This window comes from Labrus bergylta, chromosome 22, assembly GCF_963930695.1.
Source record: "Labrus bergylta chromosome 22, fLabBer1.1, whole genome shotgun sequence".
Taxonomy (NCBI): Eukaryota; Metazoa; Chordata; class Actinopteri; order Labriformes; family Labridae; genus Labrus; species Labrus bergylta.
Window position 1 is genome coordinate 1,390,322 of NC_089216.1, and position 27,500 is coordinate 1,417,821.

Consider the following 27,500-nt stretch of genomic DNA (forward strand, 5'->3'; position numbering starts at 1 on the left):
AACGGACGTAAAGACGCTCCATCATGATTCACTCAAGTAAGTTCCCTCGTCTAGAATCTGAAGAGTAAATAACACACTAGAACTTTATTTGAACTTTATTTGACATGAAGGACTCTGAGAAGAAGTTTTTACAAAAAGTTCATTTATAGAAACGTCCGTCCTGCAGGTTACTTAAGAAGTCAAACGACACGTTCAGGATGACAACATGATGAACTGAAAGTATAACTGCTCTTCATGTGAAGGCGTCACCTCAGTGTGAAAGGTCAGAGTAACTACAAGAGACAAAGGCGGAGAGGGGGGGGGGGAGGGGCTGGTTACTGGATGTTGTCAACGTAGGCAATGAGAAAATGTTTTTATTTATTTCAGGTCTTTTTGGGCCTTTAATGGAGAGATAGGACAGTGGATAGAGTTGCAAATCAGGGAGAGAGAGAGAGTACTGAAATGCGAGAAAGGAGCCACAGATCAGATTTGAACCTGGGCTGCCTGCTTGGATGACCACAGCCTCCACTCACAGAGAAAATGTTTTTTTAAAGTGTGTTGGGTGCTCTTTAAAAACAGGGGATAAACGTTTTCACTCAAAACTTGACTCTGAGCACAAAGCTTCAAGGTAGTGATGTATTCAGGGCCAGACTAACCGAGACCAGAGGGCTCTGAGACAGAGGCAGGACCAAGACCATAAATATGAGTGTAGGGGGCGTGTCCCTCACCGTAACACCGGTTGATAAAAATCAAATTTCAAATGAATTGAAGCTATTTGTTCTTTTAGAAAGAGGAGTTTTCCTTCTAATCTCAGTGATGATGACCTCAGTGACCGAGACAAGACTGAGTAAAAACGATTTTGATTCCGAGACAGAGACTTTCAGAAAATGGTCTCAAGACCTTGATGATCTTGAGTATTTCAACACTACTTCAGGTTCTGCTGTCAGAGGTCGTAGTATTTGTAGTGTTAATTCAAAACACTTTTGAATTTGGTGTTTTGTTTTGTTTTAATTAATGTTTTGTGAAAGAGCTGCAGATATTATAAGATTAGTCTTCTTTCTGCTCCTTTTCATTCAAAATTTGAGATTTTATGTGTGTTTGTTTTTCTTAACTTTATTGTTTGTTTGAATGAAATAAAATTTACAAATGCAAAAAATACAAATGCAAATGTAGCGTCCCTGAACGTGGCCGTTAAAGAAACTCTTCTGAAACTCTGCACAGACCTCCTCTCTCTGTCCGGTCAGCCTTCATCTCTCATCCCGAGAGCAGAGAGAGTGAGCTTAAAAAGAGCTCTAACTGGAAGCAGGTGTCGTCAGGTGATCCTGGATAACGAGCTCGCAGGCGCCGCCTCTTTAAACGGTCCTGACAGAACCGGAGCTCATGTGGAGCTGATGGAGACGTCACACTGATTGTTTTTACAGCGTCATACTTCGAGCATGTGCTCCAAAATTAATGAAGCTTCTTCTTTCCTCTTTTTTTGATTTGATATCCGTTGATACAACACGGCTGCAGAGACTGTGTGCTAAGTATGTGACCTGCTCACTTCATAGAAACATGTCGAGGTTAAAGGGAAAGTTTCACTTCTGTTTTTCTCTCGCGCTCAAAGGAAGAGAAAGCTCAGCTGTGTTTTATTGTCATGCGCTTCACGGCAGCTGGCTGCTTCAATAAAAACCCCAACCTCCGTCACACAGCTGGCTCGTTTTGGTAGCTCACGCACACTACAAGAAGAAGAACAGTAACAAAAAATATATGACTCAGTCACATTAAAGTGTCTTCATAAACCAGAAACCAGGACCAGGACTTCATCGCTCCTCGTGGGATTAGATCTCAGCGAGTCTTTTTATTTCAGCATCCTCACTAAGGTCACGTGAGGAGCAACGTTCTGAAGATGTGTCAGACTATAAGATGATAATATTTACAGTCTATGAGTCAGACTCACACATGGAGAGAAACAGGAAGACGAGCACACACACACGCTGTGAGAAAATGACCCACACACAGCTGCTCGTTCGCCCACAACACACGCTCTGAGAGAGAGAGAGCTCTGCAGAAAGGAAACTAAACTTCTTGACAAAGACCTCCTACTCCAAACCACAGAGACACAAAGAGAGAGAGAGAGAGAGACACACAAAGAGAGAGAGAGAGAGAGAGAGAGACACACACAAAGAGAGAGAGAGAGAGAGAGAGAGAGAGACACACAAAGAGAGAGAGAGAGAGAGAGAGAGAGAGAGAGAGTTCAGCTGAAACAGAACTCAAACTCTACAAGAGACGCAGTTCAATCCAGGATTCTTTCTATCCCAAGGTTCAGTCTCTGTCTCAAACCGGATCCTAACGAGCAAAGTGAGACATTACACCTGGTGGGAACTCGTCTTCATGTGTTGTTTTAGGGACACGAGTAGCATTAACCTTCTGGATACTTTACATTTTCTATTATCAGGTGAGACCTTCAGAAAGTGGTCTCTACATTGATCACGTGCTATTTTGCCCCTCACAGTGCACCGTAGTTACACTGGTTCTTCTGTTTTTGTGTTTCCTCCTCCAGATCACTCCATCCGCTCCATCTTCTGCTGCTGCTGCTGTGCTGTGCAGACCAGGTACCTGCTCGCTTTAACACTCTTTTACAGACTTGTTGACGCCATCGCTTCAGGTCCTTCAATAAAATGTTATCGATCCGTCGATTTCAGTGAGTACAGCACCCGCATGCGGCTGGAGGCCACCTCCCTGTCCAGGAAGAAGCTCCCCCTCCCCCCTCCTGAAGACGAGGACGGTGTGGCCGGGGGCCTGCTGACGGTCGTCGCCATGTACGACTTCACGGCCAAAGAGGACACTGACCTCACCCTCAAACAGGTAAACACATACGAGTTATCTTCTCTGATAAAAAACCAAAAGCAGCAGCAGGGTCTTAAGACACTTACTACACTCTGTCGCCCCCGGTGGTGGAATGAACTTCCAAACTCCATGTGATCTGCAGAGTCCCTCTGCACCTTTAGGAAAAAGCTAAAGACCCAGCTCTTTATGAATACCTACTAACTTAATGATGATGGTCTCCATATTATTGATGATGATGATGGTAATGACAATGGTTTTTGTTTGATAACGATGGCCTCTGGTCACTTCCTGTCAGTACCTGTTTGTCCAATCGGACTCAAAGGAAGGATGTGAAATCAGCGTCAGAGGAGCGAGTTAGAGTAATGTGTGCTTTGATACAAATGAAACAGAAGTTTGTTGTGGTTGAGGCGTAGTCTCTGTTCCCGTACAGAGTTTTTAAAAAAGGTGTTGATGCAGTGTGTTGTGTCCTCAGGGAGAAGAGTACACCATCCTCCACAAACAGGACCAGCTGTGGTGGAGAGCGCAGGACAACCGCGGGTATGTACGACTAAAACTACAACAAACAATTCATATTGGTTGGAAAAGTTTCTTGATTCATTGTTTTTCTTTTTCGGTCAACCAAACTTTACACATCATGTTTTTAGGTCTAGACGTTTCTGTTAGGTACATCCACACAGAGCGGTTAGCACGACCATGGCTGCAAAAAAAAGAACTATTATCTACACTGCACTGCTCTTCCCGTTCAGGGTTGCGGGGGGACTGGTGCTGACTCCAGTCATTGGGCGAGGGGCGGGGTACCACCCTGGACTGGTCGCATTCAGTATAGAGACCGAAGGGATCCAGATGAGCAGCCAGTCAACGGTCCAGGCCAGTAGGGGGCCTCAGAGGGACAAAGCAGTGACCTAAAATTAGCAAATCTTGCCCCACCTGACGAGATCACTATTGTTGCCCTGCTAAGCGTTGCATGCTTTATTGCTGTGAAAACCAACGTTTGTCGATGAAAGTCAAGAGAAAAACGAATAGAAATTATCATTCCCTGATTTCAGGGTGGTGCCCCCCAAGTTGATTAAACATAGTTTAATAATATTGTTATTTATAGCACCGGGACTCTGGCAGACACGATGGTGATTCTCTACAATTGCCACTAAACCAGCCACACTCCCGGTCACTTAAACAGACAATTTAGAGTCAGAAATTAACCTGACGAGCATGTCTTTGGACTGTGGGAGGAAGCCCGAGTACCCGGAGAGAACCCACACATGCACGGGGAGAACATGCAAACTCCACACAGAGAGACTCCTGTCAGACGGGGATTCAAACCAGGAACCCTCCGCGCTGTACAGCCCTGAGTTAATCCTCCAAACTGGCAATTTTGCAGAAAGACTTCGAAGTAGGCCGTCTCAATCGGATAGGGAAAGAGGGTTTGAAGGTATTCAGTCATTTAAAAAGCAGCTCAGTTTGTCTTGGTAACATGAATGTTGGAGAGGAAGTCATGTCTGAAAATAACCATGCATATTGATCATGTTATCTTCCTCCTTGCTTGTATCAGGAATAAAGGCTTCATCCCCAGTAACTATGTGACAGAGAGAGACAGGATCGAGGCCAACTCGTAAGTATGATAATGCAGTTGATGTTTTTTTTTTTTTACAATATTTTCCGGAAAGCTTTTTTTGGTTGACTGGCTCATTTTTAGCTGTGATTGTTAATTACTTATCTATGATCATTGACACTTTTTAATGTTGAAAAGGCAACATTTAAAGCATGAATTGTATTTTCCTTTTCTTCCTGGAGGTGGTACTGCAAGAACATAACAAGGACAGAAGCTGAGCAGCTGCTGAGACAAGAGGTTCAACATCTGTCTGTTTGTTCATAACTGTTTATGTCCACGAGGGCCGTTGTTTTCTGATATCTTTGAGCGGAGCCAGGGGCGTAGCCAGAGGAGCCAAGGGTGGTATGGGCCCCCCTTTAAATCTGATTGGCCACCCCAGGTGCCACCCTAAAAAATCCAAAACTCTTATTAGCAATTTGCCCTGTCAGAGGCGGGACTTGTGTTAAAACTGACCATTAGGTTTTTTTGAGTGTGGGTGTGTGCGCACACATCACACTTCAGGCCAACCCTTCATAAGTCAGAGCCCCAGTTGGGCCACCCCATTCTCAAAAGTCTGGACACGCCCCTGAGTAGAGCTAAAACAATTTAGCAAATAGTCAATCAACAGTAAATAATCAGAAAGCATTCTGTTTGGTAAAAACATTTTCATGTGCTTATTCAATGCTGTCTTTGTGTAATTTGTTAGCAAACTGAATTTCCCATCGTTCTGGTCTACTCATAATGCAAAAGAATTCAACTTCCTGTTGGCATACGTTATCCTGACATTATAAAGCCTATAAGTAATAATCAATTCATTTAAAAGGATTGACAGATGACTGAAGTCATTTTGGATATTTTTCAGGACAAGGAGGGAGGATTTGTGGTCCGGGAGTCCAGTCAGAAGGGAGTCTACACCGTCTCAGTCTATACCAAAACATCAAGGTGATCGACTGTACATTTAAACTTACAGCAACATAGCAAACATTTGCATAATAATAGTTCATTTTAATATTTAACGGTTGACAGTACTTTTAACTTTTCTGTTTTGATGTGTGTGTATGTGCAGTTCAAACGGGGACACTCGGCATTACCAGCTCAAAATAAGTGACAGCGGACAGTTTTATTTAGCAGAAAAATACACGTTCAACTCCATACCTGAAGTCATACACTACCATGAACACAACGCAGCAGGTATACACACTCAAAACCTTTGTGAATGCTTTAAATGTCAAACAGTGCTGCATATGAAATGTTTCTTTCATATGGTTTGTTTTGTGTGTGTAGGTTTGGTGACCAGGTTGCGGTATGCCGTTGGGCCAATGGGAAGATTTGTCCCCGCCACAGCTGGATTCAGTTCAGGTAAATAATCAATTACTCAAAAACTTTCACATGAAATTGCTCTGTGTATCATTTAAGGTTAATCTGTAAAGTAAAACCTTTGTTGGTTTTGGACTAGGTTAAAACCCTAAAGTTTATCATAAAGTATCTTTACATGCAGATTATATCTTGTTTTATATCTCATATCTTGTGGCCTGTTTTCTTAGTGGTCTGATCTGGGTTTGCAGATGACAGGGGTCAAAAGAAATGCTCTCACACTGACTTATCATGCCTTATGTGCAAACAAAATAGAAACTTTGAATCAATCCAGCATCTTGTGGCCTGTTTTTCTTTGTTTGATCCAGGTTTGCAGATAAACGATGTTCATATTCAAACTAAAAAATACTGAATCTTTTCATCTTACATTTTGTTGTGGCATAAGTCCAGAGATGCCTCTTAGATAGTATCTGCACTAGAAGGTTTCCCCTGACGTTAAGTTGAGCCTTGAACCCTATAGATAATCTTAAAGTGTCTTCATATGCAGATGATCTCTTGCTTTTTATCTCAGATTTTGTGGCCTGTTTTACTTTCGCTTTGCAGTTTTAGGGGGTCAACAGAAACTCTGTCACCTTAGCTTACATCCTCCAGTAAACTAGCCTTTAGTTTAATACACTGTACTAATATATACTTTATAGAAAGGACTCTTAGACTGGACTGATCGGAGATGTTTCTTAATACTTTTGTACTATCTCTCTCCTTCTGTTTTGCTTATTTCTCCCACCTCGGTTCATCCTCTCTCTCTCTCTCTCTCTCTCTCTCTCTCTCTCTCTCTCTCTCAATCTATATGTTTTTCTTTTTAATCCCTCCAGTGAAGTGGGAGATCAACCCCAGTGAGCTGACCTTCATGAAGGTGGTGGGCAGCGGTCAGTTTGGTCTGGTGAGGCTCGGAAAGTGGAGGGCTCAGCAAAAAGTGGCCATCAAGGCCATCAGAGAGGAAGCCATGTACGAGGAGGACTTCATCGAGGAGGCCAAAGTCATGATGTAAGGATGGGGGAAGGGAAAAAGTTGTGGAGGATCAGGTTAGGATGGACACAGAACAAAATGGAGAACATAGAAATAAAGTTTTGAGAACTTATTTGTGGTCACAAGGAAGTGAAACTGTGTTTGTTGTGTCTACCAGGAGGTTGTGCCACCCTAAACTGGTACAGCTGTATGGGGTTTGCTTGCAGCAGCGCCCGCTGTTGATTGTGGCAGAGTTCATGGAGAATGGCTGCCTGCTTAATTACCTACGACAAAGGGGCGGGGCTCTGAAGGAGGCGTGGCTTCTATCCATGTGCCAGGATGTTTGTGAGGGTATGGAGTACCTGGAGGCTCATAGTTTCATCCACAGAGACTTGGTGAGTCGAGTTCAGAGTGAGCTCACAGATGTTTTTTTCTTTCATTTGTTTCTTCTTAGTAAGAATTCTTCTTTAGTAAAATTACAAATACCTGGATTACACTTGTTGAGAAATTTGTCCAGGTACGTACTTTTCAGAGTTATTACTTTTCTGTCCTTCAGGCAGCCAGAAACTGTTTGGTTAACGAGCACAGTGTGGTGAAGGTCAGCGACTTTGGAATGACCAGGTATGAATCCCAATTTCTAAAGAAAAGCAGGCATGATTGTTTTGTACCCTGCCCGAGCACGATAGCGTACTCGGATCCGGGCCCTGGTCCCTAGTGTGAAACCAAGGCTCAAACCAAAGAGTTTAAGATAAACATTCTCTATAATACATTTTTAAAGTATTTTTAAAAAAGGGTTAGGGTACCCTAACCCTACACACAAGGATTATGTGGTATGAAGTCTTTGACCACCATATTTGTGAGTTAGATTTGAAGCCAGAGCCTATAAACTGGTTAGCTTAGCATAGAATAAATACCAGGAATGGCGGTGAAGCTGACAATCAATTCCTGTTTTCAGGTACGTTCTGGACAACCAGTACACCAGTTCTAATGGTGCTAAGTTCCCCGTGAAGTGGTCTCCTCCTGAAGTTCTTCATTACAGTAAATACAGCAGCAAGTCTGACGTTTGGTCGTTTGGTGAGAAACAAACTCTCTTTTCACAAACCATTCACACTTAAAAGTACTGAAATAAATAATTTTAAATCACTTTAAAGGAGATCTATTATCCTCAGCTCTCACCATTAATGATGTCAATCTGGGACATCTATAGAGTAGCGTGGGAAGATGTGTAGATCAAAAACCTCTTTATTCATCTGATACCTGGCATCAGTTAAATCCCTCATTTTCAGCCTCTGCCTGAAACGCTTCATTTAAGCTGCTGTCTCTTTAAGGCCCCCCTCCCCACATGCCAACTCTGCTCTGATTGGCCAGCTCTGTTTGCATTCGCATGAAAACTTGAGTTATCTTCCAGGGTCAGCGTAACGAGTAAAGAGTTGCCGGGGTGGGCGTGTCCTACACCTTCCCTCCATGCTTTGCTCTAATAGGTCGGCAGAATCTGACGTCAGGTACATCACAAAGGGCAGTAGCTCCTCCCCCAGGTGGGTGACACTAGGTGTTTGTTCTGCCCTGAGTCTGCCTTCTCACCGTAAACAATAGGACATGGAGCGAGAAAGCACCGAGTACACCCAAGCCCTTCCAGAGAGGGGGCGTGGTCAGACACAGCTCATTTACATATTTAAAGGTACAGACACAGAAACAGCCTGTTCTGAGCAGGGCTGAAATGGGTTTATAGGCATGATCAAATATAGGATCAGAGTGGATTTAGAACAAGAAACTTCACAAACATGTTTTGAGGAGCTCTGAGACTTATTTAAACTGGTTGATGAGGAGGAGAATATGTCACCTTTAAGTTTTTGGGTATGTACTTTCACTTTAAATAGAGGCACATGATTATTTTGCAATAACCAAAGTAAAATCTAGAAGTATTGGTAATGTTTGTTTTATGAATGTTTCTGTTTGCAGGTGTGGTGATGTGGGAGATCTACTCGGAGGGTCGGACTCCGTTTGAAAATCGCACCAACTCTGAGGTGGTTAACGACATCACCATTGGAGTCAGACTGTACCGCCCGTATCGTGCCTCGCAGCCGCTCTACGCCATCATGTACCGCTGCTGGCACGAGGTATGTATGGAAAATCCTCTAGTCATGTTACTAAAATACTAAATTGTTCTAACTTACCAAAGTTAAAGACAAACATTATAAGCTTGGTTTAACATAAAGGTTGATATTCAACAGATGTTGTTTTTTGAATGGCGTGTGTTTATTTTATGTTGAATGAAAACAAGACAAATCAGGTTTCTGTGGTCATACCTTTTGTTAACAGTGTCATCTTTCTTCTTTGTCCTTCCCTTCTGCACTCTGTCATGTTTCTTCTTCGTTGGTGGTGGTGCAGAGGCCTCAGGGTCGGCCATTTTTCTCCGAGCTGCTGGAAGAAATCAGAAAACTAGCAGAAAATCCAGACTAACTCAAACATACTATGATACTGTTTTTAATTTAAATAATAAATACAAACAAACTATATTTTGTCATTGTAAATAAATAGTATTTTCATGAAAAAGCTTTTTTTGTACTTTGTGTGATCTTTGGTGGTTTTAATGTTAAATGTCACATAGGATATAAAATCCACTTCACCATGTTCCTCTAACACTAATATGTGTCTCTAGTCTGTCTACAAACCCCTAATCATGAGAAAAGTCCATCCTCTCCGTCTTCTGCCTGCTCCACTTTTCAGAAAATGTGTGCTCAGACAGACCGTTTAGAAATTTTCCCTTCATGACATCACAAAGGGCAGTAGCCCCTCCCCCAGGTGGGTGACACTCCCACAGCTAGGTGTTTGTTCTGCCCTCTGAGTCTGCCTTCTCACCGTAAACAATAGGAGACAGACCGAGTACACCCAAGTCCTTCCAGAGAGGGGGGCGTGGTCAGACACAGCTCATTTACACATTTAAAGGTACAGACACAGAAACAGCCTGTTCTGAGCAGGGCTGAAATAGAGGGGTTTATAGACATGATCAAATACAGGATCAGAGTGGATTTAGAACAAGAAACTTCACACACATGTTTTGAGGAGCTCTGATACTTACACTGAAGAGGAGGAGGAGGATATGTCACCTTTAATTCATCTTAATTTTTACAGCTAAAAAAGTAAAAATGTCATTTTAAATCTGAGGATTTTTTTATTAGATCTTAGCTGGTTTATTACTTCTCAGTTTGTTTTCTTTATTGTGTTTGTGTGAAATCAGATCACATCCTTTGCTGTTATATAATACAGAGATACTAAGTCATAATAATGAAAAAAGGATTAATAACAGAACTGTCATATTAAATGATATAAATATAAGCTAGGTGGAAAACTGTTAGTTCTCTCGAAATGACAGCAGGTGGAGGTAGAGGGCTTCTGTCAGTTGTAGCTTCCATGAAGGAGCTGTGTAGACTCTCACTGAGGTGAAGGTGTGTTGGATGAAAAAAGGCTTTTAAGAGGCTAATATTAGATTTTCTGACTGTAATCATAGCAGTAAAAAAAGGCTGAATTAGGCAACTTGAGATTTATTTTTGTATTATTGTTTTTGGTTATTTCATTTTGTTATCTAGCTTATGATATGTCCATCACAAAGACTGTAAGTAGTCATATTTATTATGTAGCTACAGTCCAAAAAAAAAAAAAAAAATGTCGACGGTCTTCTTAAAATTTCCACACGACCGTTAATTAAAACTATGATGACGTCACGTTCTACTTCCCTGCGAGGAACGTGGCGGGAGGCGTTACTATGGCAACGCGTTAGGACCGACACACTACTGTGCAAGTACGTATGTCACACACACACACACACACACACACACACACACACACACACACACACACACACACACAAATAGGGTTCTCCGGTGACTTTGAACACACATGACATTACTCCAGTGTTTACGTCAATAACGGGAGCTCACCGCGGCGGTTAGATCAATCGAGGAACTCCCGCCACACAGGTGAGTGAGGGTTAATGTTTGAGTTCGTCTTAACTTTAATTTACCGGAAGTCACGTTGTTTACCTCATGTTGTGTTTCTACTGTATCCAGGCCTTTCACCTGGAGTTCTTTATGGATGTTTATAATGTACCTGTGATAGTTTTCAGGTTCTTAGGCATCTTAAAATCAAAATACAAATACCACAGGGTTAAAATACTTTTTTACAAACTGCATAAAGACATTTTATTTGACATGTAAAGCTTGAGAAAATGAGATTTAGGGAGAAAGTCTGCTCTACTTTTCTATTGTTTCATAGTTGTTCCTCTGTTTTTACTTAAAAGTTTTAAACTCTCTACTTTTATAGAGCTGGTTGAGTTCCTGTACATTCCCCACATTTTTAGAGGCTTTAAACTGCTGATTATTTATTCCCACTTATTCATAGATACCTACATTTTCTATAGCCCAGTCTTTATATACGTCAGTTTATGAAATGCTTTTATTAGGGACAGGTGTTAACATGAGACCGGCTTTCAATTATTTTCAAACCAAACTTGAGTACAGCGTTTTAACATCACCTAACTATTTGTCTTTTTGTAATCTTGTGCTTTTTGATTCTTTAAGTAATTCTTTCTGATATTTTTTCATTCATGTTAGAGATACGTTATAACCTTGACTCCCATCAGAGCCTCATGGAGCGTTACGAGTCTCTGGGTCTGGTCGGGGAGGGCAGTTATGGCACCGTGCTGAAGTGTCGTCACAGAGAGTCCGGCCGCCTCGTCGCCATCAAGAAGTTCATGGACTCCGACGATGACAAGACAGTGAAGAAGATCGCTCTGAGGGAAATCAAGCTGCTGAGGGTACCTGTCAATCAATCCATCAGCCAATCAATCGATGAGTAACTGAGCGGCGAGCCGCCTCTTTAAACCTGAAACCCGAGTGACTGATAACAAAAGCAGCCTGTCAATCACAAAACAAACAAAGTCAAAACACTTCAGAGTCATATTCTCACAACTCCTTTAAAGCTTGACATTGAAAAATGGCTTTAAAAGCCTGTGCTTTTATACTGGCAGTGCCCATTTTCAACACAAAACCAATCTGTGTTTTCAGCCAAGCTAAACCTAAAAGGGTGGGACTTCTGATATCACTCCTTTCACCAACAATAGCAGAGAAAAACTAGTCTGACTTGTCTCTTTGAGGGTCTAGAGAGCTGGGGCAGGATTACTTTTCATTGTTTTTAGTTTTTATTGGTGATATTTCCTGGAATAAAAGAGCATACAGAGAAATTTAAAACAGACCTAAGGGTCACTACAGAGGCAGGCCAAGGTGCTTTAAGCCACCTCACTTTATGTAGTAACAGTAAGCGGCAATGAGAAGTCCTCTGAAACAGGTTGTGGGCGCTGCCAGTGCAAAAAAAGCCATTAGCAGACACAGGTCCTAACTGTGCAAACTATCTTGCAGCAACTGCGTCACGACAACCTGGTGAACCTTCTAGAAGTGTGGAAGCGCCGCCGTCGCTGGTATCTGGTGTTCGAATTTGTTGAGCGAACGCTCCTGGATGACTTGGAGAAAAACCCTAACGGACTCGACCTGAACACCAGCCGGCAGTACCTGTACCAGATCCTGAGGGCTGTAGCTTTCTGTCATCAACAAAATGTGAGGTCACGGACATCTGTGTGTGTTTGTTGGAAGTCTTAACTGGTTTTGGACTTTTAGGTTAGTCTAATTGATTTTATTGCTACATGTTTCTAGTTTTCATTAAAACACACAGGTTGATTTAATTTGCTAACACATTAGCTATTGTCAGGCAACAGCTAATGTTAGCATTCAACCACTTCCTACCCCAAGTTAAATCTCAATGTTTAGAATTCCCCAAAATCAATTGCCGTCCATTTGGAATTACTAAAAGCAACATACAAAAAGCAAACCAAAAAAAAGACTTTATCTTTACATTTGAGGACAAGTTTCTTAAACCTACGTTAGCTAGATTGCTTCTACAATACAGTTATGATGGTAAACTGAGAAGATACTTTGGTTGACGGGCCAATAAATTGGAACTACACCAACGCAGCCAGAAGACTTGATTTCGGCAAAATTCTTGGCATCCAGAAGTTTCTAAAAAAATATGTTTCAATCTAACCTTAGCTTAATAGCTACCTTAGCTATTAAGCTAACCAATGTTAGCTTTGCCAGTTCAACTGAAAGCTTGTCATCAAATTGGTATTATGTAAACAGTACATCATTGAGAGGTATTATTTATCAGACAGACAAAAATAAGTCAACATAGTCCCAATTGTGGCTGCTCAGTGAAAAATTTATAACATTTTCAGAGTTTTTTTGTATTTTTTGTCCTAGATTATACACCGTGACATCAAACCAGAGAACATACTCATCTCTCAGGGAGACCTGATCAAGCTGTGTGACTTTGGCTTTGCCCGGACAATGACTATGCCCACTGACGGGGGCGTCTACACTGACTATGTGGCCACCCGTTGGTACAGAGCCCCTGAATTGCTGGTGGGAGACACCAAGTATGGCAAGTAAGTGGTAGTGTGTACACTGAAGGATGTCACCAAAGGAGCTCTAGATTATCTGTTGATAATGCGTGTGTTTGATGTGTGATTGTGTGTGTAGACCAGTTGATGTGTGGGCCGTTGGTTGTCTGCTTTTAGAGATGTTAGCAGGTCAGCCTCTGTTTCCCGGAGACTCTGACCTTGATCAAATATTCCACATCGTCAGGTGCTTCGGTAAGCAAATAAGTTTGGTAAAAATAAGCAAAATCTCCACTCTTAGCACTCTTAACGTAATAGTACTGTTTGGGTGTTCATTTTTTCTGTATTAGGTAATCTGACAGCTCATCACCAGGAGTTGTTCTACAGGAATCCCGTTTTTTCTGGAGTCCGACTGCCCCAATGTTCTGGCAGAGTCCCACTGGAGCAGCGCTTCCCTTTAATTGCAACCAATGCCCTGGATATTGCACAGGTGAAGTGTTGTTAGATTATTGGTTTATTGGTGATGGTATACATGTTGGAACTTGACATGATTGAAGAAAATCACAAAGACTTAAAACAGTTTTTTGGTGTTGGGTTGTTACTCACATGCCTCCAGCTTCTCAGCAACAACACTGTAATACCATGGTGCTTTCATTCTCAGAATTGTCTCCAGATGGATCCAGAAAGCAGGGCTCACTGTTCAGAACTTCTTGATCACCCTCTGTTCACTCAAGACTCTTTCAACATCAGGTAACTCTGCATGAATATAATACATCGCTACATCATCTAGTCACCCAGTACTGCCCTTGTGTTAGCCAAACTTTGCTTATCGGAGCTTGAAAATATTTAGCCCTCTTAAATACGTTTTGACTTGCTGCATCTCTTTGTGTATCAAAACAGGTTTTTGGATGAGTTGAATGCTAAAATCCAAAAAGACCACAGAGAAAACTCTACACTTCCTATAATAGGAAAAACCCAAAGACGGGAAAAGGATGAAATACATGGCAAGAACCAAAGACGCAAAGACAAAAAACAGTCTGAAGACTCAGAGGAGAAATTCAACATGGAAAAGGAGAAAAGAGACAAAGGGGACAGAGATGACAAGTTACCCAAAACAAAAGCCAAGCAACCTTCAAAGCCGAAACACATTCACAACACCTCAGAACCTTTGATGTCCACCAAAACATCAGGTGCCAAGACTTTTGATAATGCAGCTAAGATCACCAAAGTCGACCATGGCCAAACTGCCATGAGAAGTAAACTTGGAAAGGCCATTGGTGTAGAAATTAGAAAGGAACCTGAGATTTGTAAACCAACTAAAACCCGTACGTCTGATTCATTGGAGGCTTCAAAGACTGCAACAGATCTGAATAAGCAAGTAGATACCAAACCTAAACATGTGAAAGTTTCTTCTTTGGGGCCAAGAGACGGCCATTTGAAACAAGTAGAAACCAAAACAACAAATTCAACTAGCTTGCACTCCGGTTGCTCAGACAACAATGTGTTAAGTGTGGCTGATAAAAGTACAATAGAGTCGCAGACGTCATCCAAATTGGAGTCAAGTCAAGACTTTCGGAAAAGCAAAAACAACTCAAACACAAGAGTACTCAAATTGCCTAAAAGCTTAACTACTGATCTTCCAACTAAGAGTTCTTCTCCAAAATCTTCTTTGAAAGCAACCATTTATCGTACAGACACAGACTTAACCCAGAGAAAGGGTCAAATTTCCATTTCTGAATACCCTGAAGGTCCTGAAACAGCCACAACTTGTGAAATGTCAAACAGTGGCCAAGTACAGACAAACTTCAGTATGAAAGTAGTGGAGGTCACTACCCGAACTATCCCTTCTGTCCCCAAGCCATGCAAGACAACTACTTCTTCAAATCATCTGACGGATTGTTCAAACATGGACACAGAGCAACGACTGACCTCTAAATGTCCAAAAGTCCTACCTTCAGCCACAAAGCCATCTAAGACCTCTTCAAAGTCTGGTCCCAGAATTGCAAAAGAAAACACATCATTGTCCAACAGTCCCTCAGAGAGTTTTACCTCAGATCTTTCAGCACAGTCCTCCACAGTTTTCATAGGAGGAAGTCTTCCTAATGGTACCATATTACCCAAAGCAAACCTCCAAATTGGCCCATCCTTGGATACTAAACCTTCAAATGACACCCCATGTCTACCCAACAAACCTTCCACTGAACTTCAAACAAACAAGGACCTTGGGGAAGTATTGATTGCAACCACAACTCAGCAGTACAGTTGTTACATGTCAAAAGAGGACATCGAGGAAAACAATGGACGCTTTACAAGGAGCCCTGTGACCAAAACTGCTGAAAAACACATTGAGACACTTGATGTTTTAAGTGAGGATTACCAGGAGAATCCTGAATATGACGAGGCCCGTAGCATCAACCAACAAGGCAGTTCTAAGTCAAACATCACCAAAGAATCCAGATCATCCTTTTCCTTAAATGAAATACCAAAAACCAAAACACCGTTGGCTACAATTGTTCCAAAAACATTTAAAGTTTCAGATAAAGAGAACAGTGAGGAATTAGCACTCTCTGCATCGAACAGCCCATCGACCAAGTCTTTTATAGACCAAATCCCAAAGGTTGCTAGAAGCCCACATTTTGAGCAGACAGAACCTAATGTAAAGTCCTTGAGACCCCTCCACTCTGAATCTTTGATTGGGGGATCAAAATCAAAGATTGGGTCTTTTAGCAACCCCACCAAGTCGCCCACAACAATGGCCCCAAAGACTCAAATAAATATGCCTCCAAGGAATAAAAGAGGCATCTCAGAAAGGAACGACCCAATGAATGCATCCACAACCTCAGAATCAACTTCACTCACCTCCACTGCAACTCCAGACCGAGATGCTTCGACAAGGATCTTCCACAACATGTACACCATAGATGTTAACAAATTCAATTTTAATGTTTCCCATTCCTCTCCACCTCCTCCACCACCTCCTCCCTCCTCCACTCCTCAACTCCTCCCTCCATCCTCCACACCCCTCATTCCCTCCATCTCCATTGTCAGTGCCCCCAACACTGCCGCCAGCAATCACTTTACCCTGGGGGCAGGTTTCCATTCTGGGACCAACAACCTTAGGTACTGAACTTCTCACAATGCATTAGACTAGAGCACAGCACTAGAGCTAGAAATTAAGAACTCTTGCAGGATTGGCAAGAACCAAAATGCTAGTAAGCCTTAGGGCTTTAGGCCTATGGGCAATATTCAGATCTCAAAGATACTTAATACCATTTGTCTAAACATTTTTATGGTGCCATTTTGGATTAATGCAGCAAAGTAGTTTTTACATCCTTAAAAATTATGATCCAACTTCTCAATTTTGTCAACAAAACCTGAATGGATGAGGTTTATCCAATCAGGGGACATTTGGTCCACACAGGACCAATTTGAAACCCTAAATATAGACTTTGGTAGACTGTGTTTTTGTGTGTTTCTCACAGGTGTACAGACAAACCAAGGCATCAGAGTAGCATTTACAGTCGACTGACCCAACAGTCTTTGTCCAGCCACATCCCAGGATCACTGACTTATCAGGTAGCACAGTTTATGTGTTCAATTTGTTCAGAATACCATCACAGTGAAGAATCTGCTCTACCAAGGTTAACACTTTCTTTCTTCACAGATCCCAGAGAAGGGTCAAATCTACGAGCACAACTTCCTGTCCGACCATTGTAACCCTGGTAACAGCGGTGGTGGTAATACACTGACCAAAAAGAAGCCCGACATCCATTTCCCAGATCTTAGAAGTTCAGTGCCGCCAGAGCACAAAGGAAGAGAGGGTATGCACTCTATAGTAACAGAAACACATTACAATAGTACCAACAGTTTAACAAAGCAAAAATAAGTTAATGACGCCTTTTAATTATTATGCTGATCAAATATCTCTTCATGCTAAAATCTGTCTTGAAATAGTCTGAAAAAAAGTCAAAGGGGCCTCCTCAGGCCTTTTTGTGCAATTCAGGATTTCAGTGGTTCAGAAACAATGAAAAGTGTTCCTACATTTTTTCTAAATCCATTCAGCTGTACTTCCTCTGATGTGTTCTCAGGTAAACAACCAAACAAAGGCACTTCCAAAGAGCAAAGAAAAGACAAACTGCCCGTTCAGGCTATTCCTCCATCAGACCAACAAAAGCTTGTAAACAACGGTACAGATACACACCCTAACAGAGACAATGTGTAGACATTAAAGGGATAGTTCAGTATTTTTGACAAGGGGTTGTATGAGGCACTCTTCAACAGTGTGACTGGAAAACGTACTTTGTAGACTTTTTCATTTTTAAGTCAGGGTGTATTTGTTGTCTCTTTTCAATCCCGCTGATCAGGGCGATCCAAACAAAGTGGCTTGCTTGCGGAAAAGTAAAGCGCTATATTTATTTCAATATAGCGTACATTTACCCAAACATTGTTATTATGTGGCTATACATGTAGCCGTATAGCCTAGCTTCCGTGTCAGCACTGTCTCTCCTTAAAGGGGCCACACTGACCGCCATCACCGGTGGCTAATATTCTTAGTATCGACAAGTACCCCATACAACCCAAATTTAAAATACTGCACTATCCCTTTAAATTCATGAAGATACAAAAGATAAGACGTGCTCCACAAGGATCGAAGGATATCTTCAGTCGTGAATGGAAAGCAGCTTTGATATCACACTGTTGTTATTTAACTCTCCTGACTTTCTGTAACTGATTTATATGAACTTGTATTCTCACTTTAAAAATGACTAAAACTAGACTCAAATGTAAATAATATACATGTGGAATGTAATACTTGCGCTGCATTCTCCTTCATGTTCTTATATTTAGCTGAGGTACCATCTTTGCACAAAAAGGAATCAGCTTAAAGCACTTTTTTAGTTATTTGAACGGTTTTTGTAACAATATTATACACTTTTCAAAGCAGCTCTGAGGTCTTGAAATATGTGAATGCTTTTTATGAATCATTTTTAAAGGTCACATATTCTGTAAAATCCTCTTCACTATGTTTCTCTAACTCTAATATGTGTCTCTAGTCTGTCTACAAACCCCCCAATGATGAGAAAAGTCCATCCTCTCCGTCTTCTGCCTGCTCCACTTTTCAGAAAATGTGTGCTCAAACAGGCCGTTTGGAGATTTTCCCTTCATGACATCACAAAGGGCAGTAGCCCCTCCCCCAGGTGGGTGACATTCCCACAGCTAGGTGTTTGTTCTGCCCTCTGAGTCTGCCTTCTCACCGTAAACAATAGGACATGGAGCTAGAAAGCCCAGAGTACACCCAAGCCCTTCCGGAGAGGGGGTGTGGTTTGAGGAGCTCTGAGACTTATTTACACTGAAGAAGAAGAGGAGGAGAATATGTGATCTTTAAGCCATAACAGTACAAATTTAAAATGGACATAATAGGACTTAAGAAGATTGAAGGAAATGTAAGATTGGTTGTGTTGGTTTATTTCTGCAAATAATAAATATTTGTATTCTTAAATATATACATTTTTTTGAAATCTTAATGTTTAATATCATGCAAAAGATCCACTGACAATAGAAACGTTTTCTGGTAGTACATTAACTAACGAGTAACCCAACATGCACGTCAATCTGTCATTAAACTGTTAGCATCTGTTTCGGGCTAGTCACTCGAGTCCGAGGAAGAAGATGAACCCATTTTCCATACTTTTCGCTCAGCCCCTCTCGCTCTGTTCCGCAGAGTTGAAGGTAATTCATCACTTTCTGATGAACTCCGACCTCCTATTGGCTGAGCAATTCGACTTTTGAACCCCGGCAGAGAACCCGCCTGATGTCGTCTGCCGTTGGTCAGGAGGTAATGGAGAAGGCGGAGAGAGGGGTTGGAGTGTCTGTCAGTGATTGGTCCTGAAGGCGCTGGCTGTGGTCTGATTGGTGGTCTGTTACTTCTGGTTACTGGTTTTCTTGGTGTTGATCTGACGGCTGGCTTTTTGGTTGTAGTCACAACCTGTTGGAAAATAAAACAAGGGATTAAAAATGGCAAAAATACTAATAAAAACCAGGGCAATTCAGTGCCTGTTTTGACGTCATTTGATAAAGTGATGGAAAATACGATCAGGAGTCCGTATATTGTGTTTTATTTAGAAATTATCCCAACGCTCTGTGCGTTTGCTTGTCTGACTTCCTGTCGGGGTCGATCTATTCTGTCCAGCTTGACGATGCCTGCAGCGTGCTCCATCGATAAATGGACTTGCAGCGTATTTGGAAAGGAGCAGAGCGTAGGGCCCCGCCCACTCACATGAGAGGGGCGGGGGAAGTGTTAAGGCAGGAGGGAAGGGGGGAGCTGAGGGATGAAGCAGGTGTGTCCAAAGAGAGCTTTTGTTTTGGTCTGAAAAACCTCATCGTAAACATTTAAGATAGCTTTAAGCCTGTCAGAACGTTAACTCTCAAAGATAGTGAGTTACTCCAAATCACAGTGAGGTCAAATCATTCAGGGTGGAATTACCTTCCTGGTGACGGGTGTGGTTTTGGTCGTGGTTGTAGCAGATGTAGTGGGGGGAGCAGTGGTTTCCGGGAAAATCCCACAGCCGTCCACAGCAGAACCATCAATCTCTGGAAAGTCAAGTTCCCACCGAGAGGAAAGGTCCCGCCCTGAAGCGGGGAAAAATATGTGCTCTATTAGTTACTGCAAGTGATGACAATGAGCTGGTTAGCTTAGCAAAGAATTAGCATATCAGACACATCAGACTGTGATAAAAGAAGATGAAGATATATTTGTATATATTCAGTTTTACACTCTGTTGCTGAGAGAGAGATGTCAGAGTGAGGGGGGCTGCCCACAGCAAGCTGGTTGGGGTTCTGAAGCCTGAATAAATGTTGTATTTCATTTTTCATTTTTGTTAAATCCTTAATGTATAAATCTCTTCTTATTCTTATTTTTTTTTACATTTTAAGTGCTTATTTATGTATCTATTCTTATATTGTTTTATTTGCTCTGATAACATGCTGCTGTAACACCACAATTTCCCAGTTTGGGATCAATAAAGTAATTCTATTCTATCTGGCACCTCTCTAACTTCCAAATTTAGTCCGCATAAGGACTTCAACCATCGACCCTCCAGTTCCCAACCCAAGTCCCTACAGACTGAGTGACTCCCATCACAATACCTAAACTCTGAAACATCATCTACTCAATTCATGGATTCAAATCAAATCTATTCTTATATTCACAAAGAACACATTGGCTTGTTTGACCACATTGTATGTTAGAAGTTGTGATATTACTAAAATATTGGACGAAACCAATGTTAGAGACATGAAGTCAGGTGAGCAGGTGCTGCAGCCTTCATGTCAGTGTTTGAGGTGTCTGTGCAGCTATCCAATCTGTCAGTCTGTGTTGCATCTTTCATGAGGACAGGTCCAAGGTGTGTTTGGTCTTTTGTTTGCTGCAAAGCTTCCTTGAAAGGCAGCGTGCTGAAAATAGGCTTCATTCCAGAACAACAACAATAGATCAAATGTTCAGATCTGTCTCTTTTTACTCACCGAGTACAGTACATTTAAAATAATAGATTACACAGATTAAAGTAAGAATAGTGTATCTTTACTTACCATGAGTCAAATCAACGTTCTGACCTCTAACATGGAAGAGGAGAAAGATGACGCACAGAGCTGCAAACCTGCAGAACATGACAACTGAAGGCAAAGGAGAAGAAATGGTAAAAGACAAAACAAAGACGAGGAGAAGTGTGAAGAACAGCACATGAAAGATCAATCTGTGTCTGAAGAGGACTGAGCGACTGGAGAAGATGAGATATGAGGATGGTTAAGAAGACATAAAAAAGAGGAGGGAAGAAGGGGAAGACGGACGTCGTCTAGACTTGAGGGTTTTGTCTGAGCAGATCTGAGAGAGTTGTGGTGAAGAGTTGCATCAGAGTTAATCCTTCAACTTTATTTATTCAGGGACGATTTACAGAACGACAACCTGCCCGGAAACACCCTGACGATCAGACACGTGTTCTACACTTCAGGCTGTAGATCCAGCTTCTCTGTTTCCGGTTCTTTCATGGAAGATAATAAGAGAGTTTTATGTTTGGGAAAAAGTCACCTTGTTGAATATTTGGTCAAATGAGGTTCACTAATTTCAAGACACTCAACAAGTAGAATGTAGCTGCTGTGTTGGCTGATATTTTTATTTATTAAAGGCAATGCAGGGCTTGTTTTTTAGTATTTAAAAAAAATGGGCGGCAGAACGCTGCAGGGCTGCCAGGGGAGGGCTGCTCTCCAGTGCTGGGAGAAGAAAGTCTATGTAAGAAGTTACACCGGCCTACACAGAGGCTTGAAGCCGCCTGGTGAAGTTCTTGACTTCATATCGAGGAAATTATCGTGTGATTAGCAGAACAAGAAGTGCAGAACCCAGTTGTCCTCTGGGAGCGATTTTTGATCTGATACCAACATTTGATGTTCAGATATCCAGTATCCACCGAGCTCAACTCAAAACATTAGCTAAGCTTCCTAAATGCTTTCTCGTCTCGACAACAGTTCTTCTTCTTTGTCTTGCCCTGCTTTGTTTTCCCATAATTTCAAAGTTTGTGTAATTTAATTCCAAAAGAGATGAATGAATCATTAAATCTCTTAAGCTTTTTTTGATCTACGAGACGATGATGTTCATAAAGTGTGTCACAAAGAGAATTAATCACGTTAATGTTTTGTATACAGTCAGTGTCTCTAGTGTTTGGTCTGGACTTCAGTTGAAACCGGTTTAGTTTAAGAAACATTTATTGGAAAGGGGAATAATCAATGCCTCCGAAAGGGATGGAATTATGTTTCTTAAAGGAAGAATGTGTGACTTTTTGATCCAGTAGATGTCGCCCTTGAGCTGAAGCAAGAAACCAAAACAAACTGCTGTTTGGCCACGCCTCCTCCAGTGACACACCTCCAACCCCTCTCCACTCGCGTTGGCCACAGAGGAGTATGGTGCAAGCGTCTGACAAAATGGTCCTAGTCTTGACCTGCATTGTTGTGTTAGCATGCTAATATTAGCGCTCTTTAGTGTGTTAGTTTAGCCTGCCTTCGGCGAATAAGCCCTGTTGTTTGGTTTAATCAGCTGTTGGATTGTTGGTAGGATTAACAGGTTAAATCGTTTCTGGAAACAGTTACTCATTCACAAGAATTCCCCCCGGCACACACCCAAACACCAGGTGTCAAAGTCATTACCTGTTCCGATGTTACCCAACTGTAACAAGAGATTTCTTAACATAACACACGCACACACATTCATGCAAGGACTGCAGTTGCTATGGTGTCAGTGTCTGCTTGCACACACACCGACTGCACAGTCCGCTTAGCGCTTTAATCCCACGCCTTTGTCTTCCTCATCCTCTCCCACTATCTTGTCATATTAGTAGTTTGGCTGTTTACAGACAGCTAAGTCATTCAGTCCCAGGCTTCGGCCCAGACTGAAATATTTCAGTTATTCTCGGATGGATTGGAATAAAATTTGTTACAGCCATTGTTGGTGCCAAGACGACTTCCTAAAAAGAGAGTGAAGTCAAACTGCCCCTGGGTTTCTTGTTCTCAGCTCTGTGTTCACACTGACAAGGACAGAGCTTTCTTCAGCTTGTTCATGCGCACTCATTGGCTCAAACTTGTTTCACATACATTTTCTTAACTATGTCAAACCCTCCTTCTCCTCTCTCTTACCCCTGCCATCACGTGGGGGAAGAGAGTTGGCCCCGCCCACTCAGGGATGCTGTTTATAGAGGCATATAGCATCCCATTTATTCAGATCTCGGAGAAGGGAATTACGTCACACCCGAGTTGAACACATTCCAGTTACAAGTCGGTAACATGTCGGACTAGCAACATGGACACCATCAGGAGTACCTTTGTTTTGTTAGCTAATACAAGGCGATAACGACACTACGTGATAGTTTGCATATGAAAGTTACATGACAACAGATGGAACTTGCACGATACCATCAGTGTGATTGATTTAATCACACAAAAAGACGAGTAAGTTGATAATAAACACAAAAGTTACAGTTTAAACATTGCTGTTGATGAACGTAGCAGCCATGTTGGATTTTAACTCGGCTACTGAATGTTCTCCGAGTTTCCATGTCAGAATTTAGACTTCAGGGGGGCCCTGACCACGTGTCAGACCATCAACTCGAATTTCCGACTTCAAAGATCAAATGGAATGCACAACTGAAGGAGAACCAACAAAAGGACTTTCCAAAATAAAGATTTTCTTTGGCTTTATAAGAGAGACAGAACAACCTGATCTAAACTCTGAGATTCATATCGTTACCGATAATGATCACAGAATGTCGCCTTCAGATGTAAAAGATGCTCTGCGTGTCACAGACCTGATGAAATAGGAAGGGAGGGGCTGGGGAAGTGTGGAGGCAGGAGGTGTGTCCATAGAGACTGTTTGTTCTGAAAGTCGGATTATAAGTGGGCTTTAGTTTACACTTATTTGCTGCCTTTAAAACCTTTAACCACAAGGGGGTGCCAGTTGTCCATAAAAAGTGTCAAACATGAGATTTTTATCACTCAAATTGTGCCGTTGCAGACATGAGCAGAAACAAATCACAATAACCGCCGATATCAGAATTCAAATTTGGTACTTTTATTCTTATTAAAAACTTCATAATAACAAGTTTTTCTTTATTTTGGTGAAAAATAATTACTTCTTTGGCTTCAGACTTTAAAGTGCAAACATGACATCACACGTTAATCTTGGAGAACTCAGAGCTTATGTGTTGAAACGTAAATGAACAGGAACAAACAATCAGCAGGAACAATTATATTCACATGTACAAACACTGAACTCCCAGCTGCACAGAAGTGTTGGATGGTATCCAATCAGAGACGAGGATGCTGGTTTCTATGATGATGATGATGGTGGTCACGATGAAGGTCTAAGTGAACTTCCTGATAAAGCGCAGTTTGAGGTAAGCGATGGTAAGGAAGCAGACAGTCATGATGATCAGAGCCATGTGATTCTGCCAGAAGCCCCAGGTGGAGTAATCGACGCCCTGCTGATCCAGAAACTCCTCGCCCGTACACCTGGAAACATGATGTGGACGTTTGAATAACACATTCAGAATTTCAGGAGGACTGCTCCGGATTCATGACTCGACTGATTGTCCATTACTCGTCTTAAACAACGGTTAAAAGATCAGAAAATTATTTAATGTTAAGGTATTTTATACTCTTATACGTGTCTTAAATATCTATTTGTTTGACTTCATAGATTTATTACATTTCCTTCTCATCCAGTCTGAACCAGCCGTCTGCCGGGATCAGGAGGATCCTGATTCGTTAGAGGTTTTTAAACCTCTCATCACCTACCCCTTATGAAATTTTATCCAATCAGAAAGCTTTAATCCTGTTGGTTTACTTTGGACTAATCAAGCTCTGGAGCCTGCTGGGGTGTAATGCATCATGCCGTCCACCAGATGGAGCTATGACCCTAAGAATACCTGAAGAACCTGTTTCTTTAACATCCTTTAAATCACATTACAGACATGTGTGTGTGTGTGTGTGTGTGTGTGTGTGTGTGTGTGTGTGTGTGTCTTACGCAAGTCCAGGCCGGATGAGGGTGTGGTTGAGGTCTTTGCAGAACTGCAGCCCCCTGAACTCGTTAATCTGCAGAGCCTGAAGAGACACAAACATTTAAAACATGACTCATCATCATCTTGATTTATAGAAGAGTATGATAATAACCCTGCAGCATCCTCTATCAGTGTGTGTGCGTGTGTGTGTGTACTTACGCCCAGTCCGTAGCGTGGTATACTTAAGTATTTCAACCATGCGAGCCAGCAGACAATGGACGGAAGATTGACGAGCAAACCTGCAAAGATCTGCAGACGAGAAAAAGCTGGATGATAGAGGCCGGCGAGAAAATACAAATGTGTTTTTATTTGTGTGTGTGTGTGTGTGTGTGTGTGTGTGTGTGTGTGTGTGTGTGTGTGTGTGTGTGTGTGTGTGTGTGTGTGTGTGTGTGTGTATGTGTGTGTATTTTACCATCATGAAGACGCAGGCGATGGTCATGAAGATGTTGGCAATGGCCACCACCGTCTGGTCGGCTGAGATGGCCAGAGCCATGGAGGTGGCAGTGTAGGCAACCAGAGTCACGGAGAACATGAAGAGGAAGAAGGCGTCAACTGTCGGCTTCAGACCTGCACAAACAAAGACACACAGAAATACAGACACACACACACAGTAATACACACAAACACACACACAGAAATACACACACAGACACAAACGTTTATAAATGTCTGGAACGTCTTTAAATGTAAATCTATGAATCCAAAGCGCAGAATAAATCACAGCTGCGTCTCCAACCCACCAATCATGAAGTATGCCACGCAGCTGAAGACCATGGCGGGTATGGTCCTCAGCGTGAGGATGTCGGACAGGATCTTAGACAGGAAGTACACCGACACTCTGTAGTAACCGCTGATATACTCGTGACTGGAAGGAAGCATGAAAGAATCTTAACACGTCCCGCAAACTACAAAGAGGCTGAAAATCGTTGATTTAAAAATGATCGAAGCAAAAATATTTCACTTTAAATAAAAAGAACAGTAAACAATATTTAAAGGAGCAGTATGTAACTCTGACCCCTAGTGGTAAAAAACACATGAATTAGACGAATGCTTTGTGCTCCACACCCACATGAAGAGTTTCCGCTCTGCGATGAAGAGTTCAGCGGACGACAGGGAGCTGAAACACTGATTCACGACGATGAAGAAGAGAGCGCCAAACCTGAGAGAAACACACACACAGACACGTTAAAAGCCCAATCTGAGCAGTTTGAAGTTTGTTTAAACTCCTTTTCTCTACTTTAATGTCTGCGCTGTTTCCAGGAATTACAACATGTCTTAGACTTAAGGACAGTGGCTTTAAATAGTTTCATGACACAACAAAAATTCATAAAAATAATCTAAAATAACCTGTTCTGCATTCCACTCTGATTATCCTGGACGTTGAAGAAGATGGCTCCAACGACCAGAGCGAGAAACAACGTCACTGCAATCTGAACAGAACGAGGGAAAGGAAAAGGATCGTCACTGGTAGAGGTAGAGCCTTCAGTTATCAGGCCTGCTCGTGGTACCTACAGTCTCTAAATGTACTATGGGAGGTAGAGCCTTCAGTCATCAGGCCTGCTGGTGGTACCAATGGTCTCTAAATGTACTATGGGAGGTAGAGTCTTCAGTTATCAGGCCTGCTCGTGGTACCAATGGTCTCTAAATGTACTATGGGAGGTAGAGCCTTCAGTCATCAGGCCTGCTGGTGGTACCAATGGTCTCTAAATGTACTATGGGAGGTAGAGCCTTCAGTCATCAGGCCTGCTTGTGGTACCTACAGTCTCTAAATGTACTATGGGAGGTAGAGCCTTCAGTCATCAGGCCTGCTGGTGGTACCAATGGTCTCTAAATGTACTATGGGAGGTAGAGCCTTCAGTCATCAGGCCTGCTTGTGGTACCTACAGTCTCTAAATGTACTATGGGAGGTAGAGCCTTCAGTCATCAGGCTTGCTCGTGGTACCTACGGTCTCTAAATGTACTATGGGAGGTAGAGCCTTCAGTCATCAGGCCTGCTCATGGTACCTACAGTCTCTAAATGTACTATGGGAGGTAGAGCCTTCGGTTATCAGGCCTGCTCGTGGTACCTACAGTCTCTAAATGTACTATGGGAGGTAGAGCCTTCAGTTATCAGGCCTGCTCGTGGTACCTACAGTCTCTAAATGTACTATGGGAGGTAGAGCCGTAGTTGTCCTTACCTGAGCGACCGATGTCTGAGGGTTGAGCATGAGGTTCTTGAACGTTCTCTTGAGCACCCATCTGAACTGCGTCATGAAGCTGGTGTTGTAGGTGATGGTTCTGGAGGGAGTCTTGGTCGTCACCTGTCGGCCCTGAACAATCCTTTCTGAGAGAAACAGGAAGTGAACATGGTTTTAATCTACCATGAGAACAAAACAGCGCTTCTCCATGAAGAGCTCACTTTCAGGTTACAACACTTCATCAATACTCTCTGCAGCTGTTTCAACTAAGAATAGATCAGAGAGAGAGAGAGTGGGGAATGACTTGCGGGAAAGGAGCTTTTGTTTCTCCTTCTATGACTGACGTAGGTAGACTTTTAGAGGTAGAATCTGATCAGATAAAAGTCGATCTTCAGGGCCTTTCAGAAAGGATGCGAGCAAAGAGCAGTTGAACGTATTAATGGGTTTGAGAGAGCTCACCACATCCTGTCTGAAAGGTCGTTAAGACTGATCGAGTTCCGAGGAAAGGGTCAGAACTCAGGCGGTGCACTTAAAGATTCATGAAGTGATGCTTTGAGTGTTTTTGT

At 42.2% G+C, this 27,500-nt stretch overlaps 3 protein-coding genes and 1 long non-coding RNA gene across 5 annotated transcripts in view; 2 read left to right on the plus strand and 2 right to left on the minus strand.

The window, feature by feature from the left end:
• txk (TXK tyrosine kinase) overlaps positions 1 to 9,270 on the plus strand; it is a 9,687-nt gene extending 417 nt beyond the window's left edge. Inside the window, exons 1-15 of one of the 2 annotated variants that reach the window (XM_020658413.3) lie at positions 1 to 36; positions 2,522 to 2,573; positions 2,664 to 2,826; positions 3,281 to 3,345; positions 4,358 to 4,417; positions 4,600 to 4,654; positions 5,259 to 5,338; positions 5,463 to 5,587; positions 5,681 to 5,755; positions 6,583 to 6,754; positions 6,894 to 7,110; positions 7,272 to 7,336; positions 7,671 to 7,789; positions 8,675 to 8,832; positions 9,104 to 9,270. The exon at positions 1 to 36 is cut by the window's left edge and continues 417 nt beyond it. In XM_020658413.3, coding sequence (XP_020514069.1) covers positions 24 to 36; positions 2,522 to 2,573; positions 2,664 to 2,826; positions 3,281 to 3,345; positions 4,358 to 4,417; positions 4,600 to 4,654; positions 5,259 to 5,338; positions 5,463 to 5,587; positions 5,681 to 5,755; positions 6,583 to 6,754; positions 6,894 to 7,110; positions 7,272 to 7,336; positions 7,671 to 7,789; positions 8,675 to 8,832; positions 9,104 to 9,175 — 1,491 coding nt within the window. In that variant the 5' untranslated portion in view covers positions 1 to 23 and the 3' untranslated portion in view covers positions 9,176 to 9,270. Of the gene's footprint in view, positions 37 to 2,298; positions 2,417 to 2,521; positions 2,574 to 2,663; positions 2,827 to 3,280; positions 3,346 to 4,357; positions 4,418 to 4,599; positions 4,655 to 5,258; positions 5,339 to 5,462; positions 5,588 to 5,680; positions 5,756 to 6,582; positions 6,755 to 6,893; positions 7,111 to 7,271; positions 7,337 to 7,670; positions 7,790 to 8,674; positions 8,833 to 9,103 lie in introns of those variants that run through there. The other variant, XM_020658412.3, reaches the window with a different exon arrangement.
• Positions 9,271 to 11,227: 1,957 nt separating this feature from the next.
• Positions 11,228 to 17,500, plus strand: LOC110002765 (cyclin-dependent kinase-like 5). The gene is made up of 10 exons (XM_065950429.1): positions 11,228 to 11,528; positions 12,130 to 12,324; positions 13,024 to 13,208; positions 13,303 to 13,415; positions 13,511 to 13,650; positions 13,822 to 13,910; positions 14,061 to 16,280; positions 16,643 to 16,736; positions 16,825 to 16,981; positions 17,249 to 17,500. The coding sequence occupies exons 1-10, from the start codon at positions 11,319 to 11,321 to the stop codon at positions 17,380 to 17,382; spliced, it is 3,537 nt and encodes a 1,178-aa protein (XP_065806501.1). The 5' UTR covers positions 11,228 to 11,318; the 3' UTR covers positions 17,383 to 17,500.
• Positions 17,501 to 17,701: 201 nt separating this feature from the next.
• On the minus strand, positions 17,702 to 21,612 carry LOC136177372 (uncharacterized). Its single transcript, XR_010664994.1, has 3 exons — positions 20,748 to 21,612; positions 19,645 to 19,790; positions 17,702 to 19,146 (listed from the first exon to the last, which is right to left on the minus strand). It is a non-coding gene; the product is annotated as an uncharacterized lncRNA (long non-coding RNA).
• Positions 21,613 to 23,747: 2,135 nt separating this feature from the next.
• abcg2a (ATP-binding cassette, sub-family G (WHITE), member 2a) overlaps positions 23,748 to 27,500 on the minus strand; it is a 14,974-nt gene continuing 11,221 nt past the window's right edge. The window contains exons 12-19 of the mRNA XM_065950428.1: positions 26,935 to 27,080; positions 26,105 to 26,187; positions 25,827 to 25,916; positions 25,498 to 25,622; positions 25,170 to 25,324; positions 24,917 to 25,006; positions 24,724 to 24,800; positions 23,748 to 24,209 (exon numbers count right to left, since the gene is read on the minus strand). Of these exons, the coding sequence (XP_065806500.1) occupies positions 24,062 to 24,209; positions 24,724 to 24,800; positions 24,917 to 25,006; positions 25,170 to 25,324; positions 25,498 to 25,622; positions 25,827 to 25,916; positions 26,105 to 26,187; positions 26,935 to 27,080 (914 nt within the window). The 3' untranslated portion in view covers positions 23,748 to 24,061. The remainder of the gene's footprint in view (positions 24,210 to 24,723; positions 24,801 to 24,916; positions 25,007 to 25,169; positions 25,325 to 25,497; positions 25,623 to 25,826; positions 25,917 to 26,104; positions 26,188 to 26,934; positions 27,081 to 27,500) is intronic.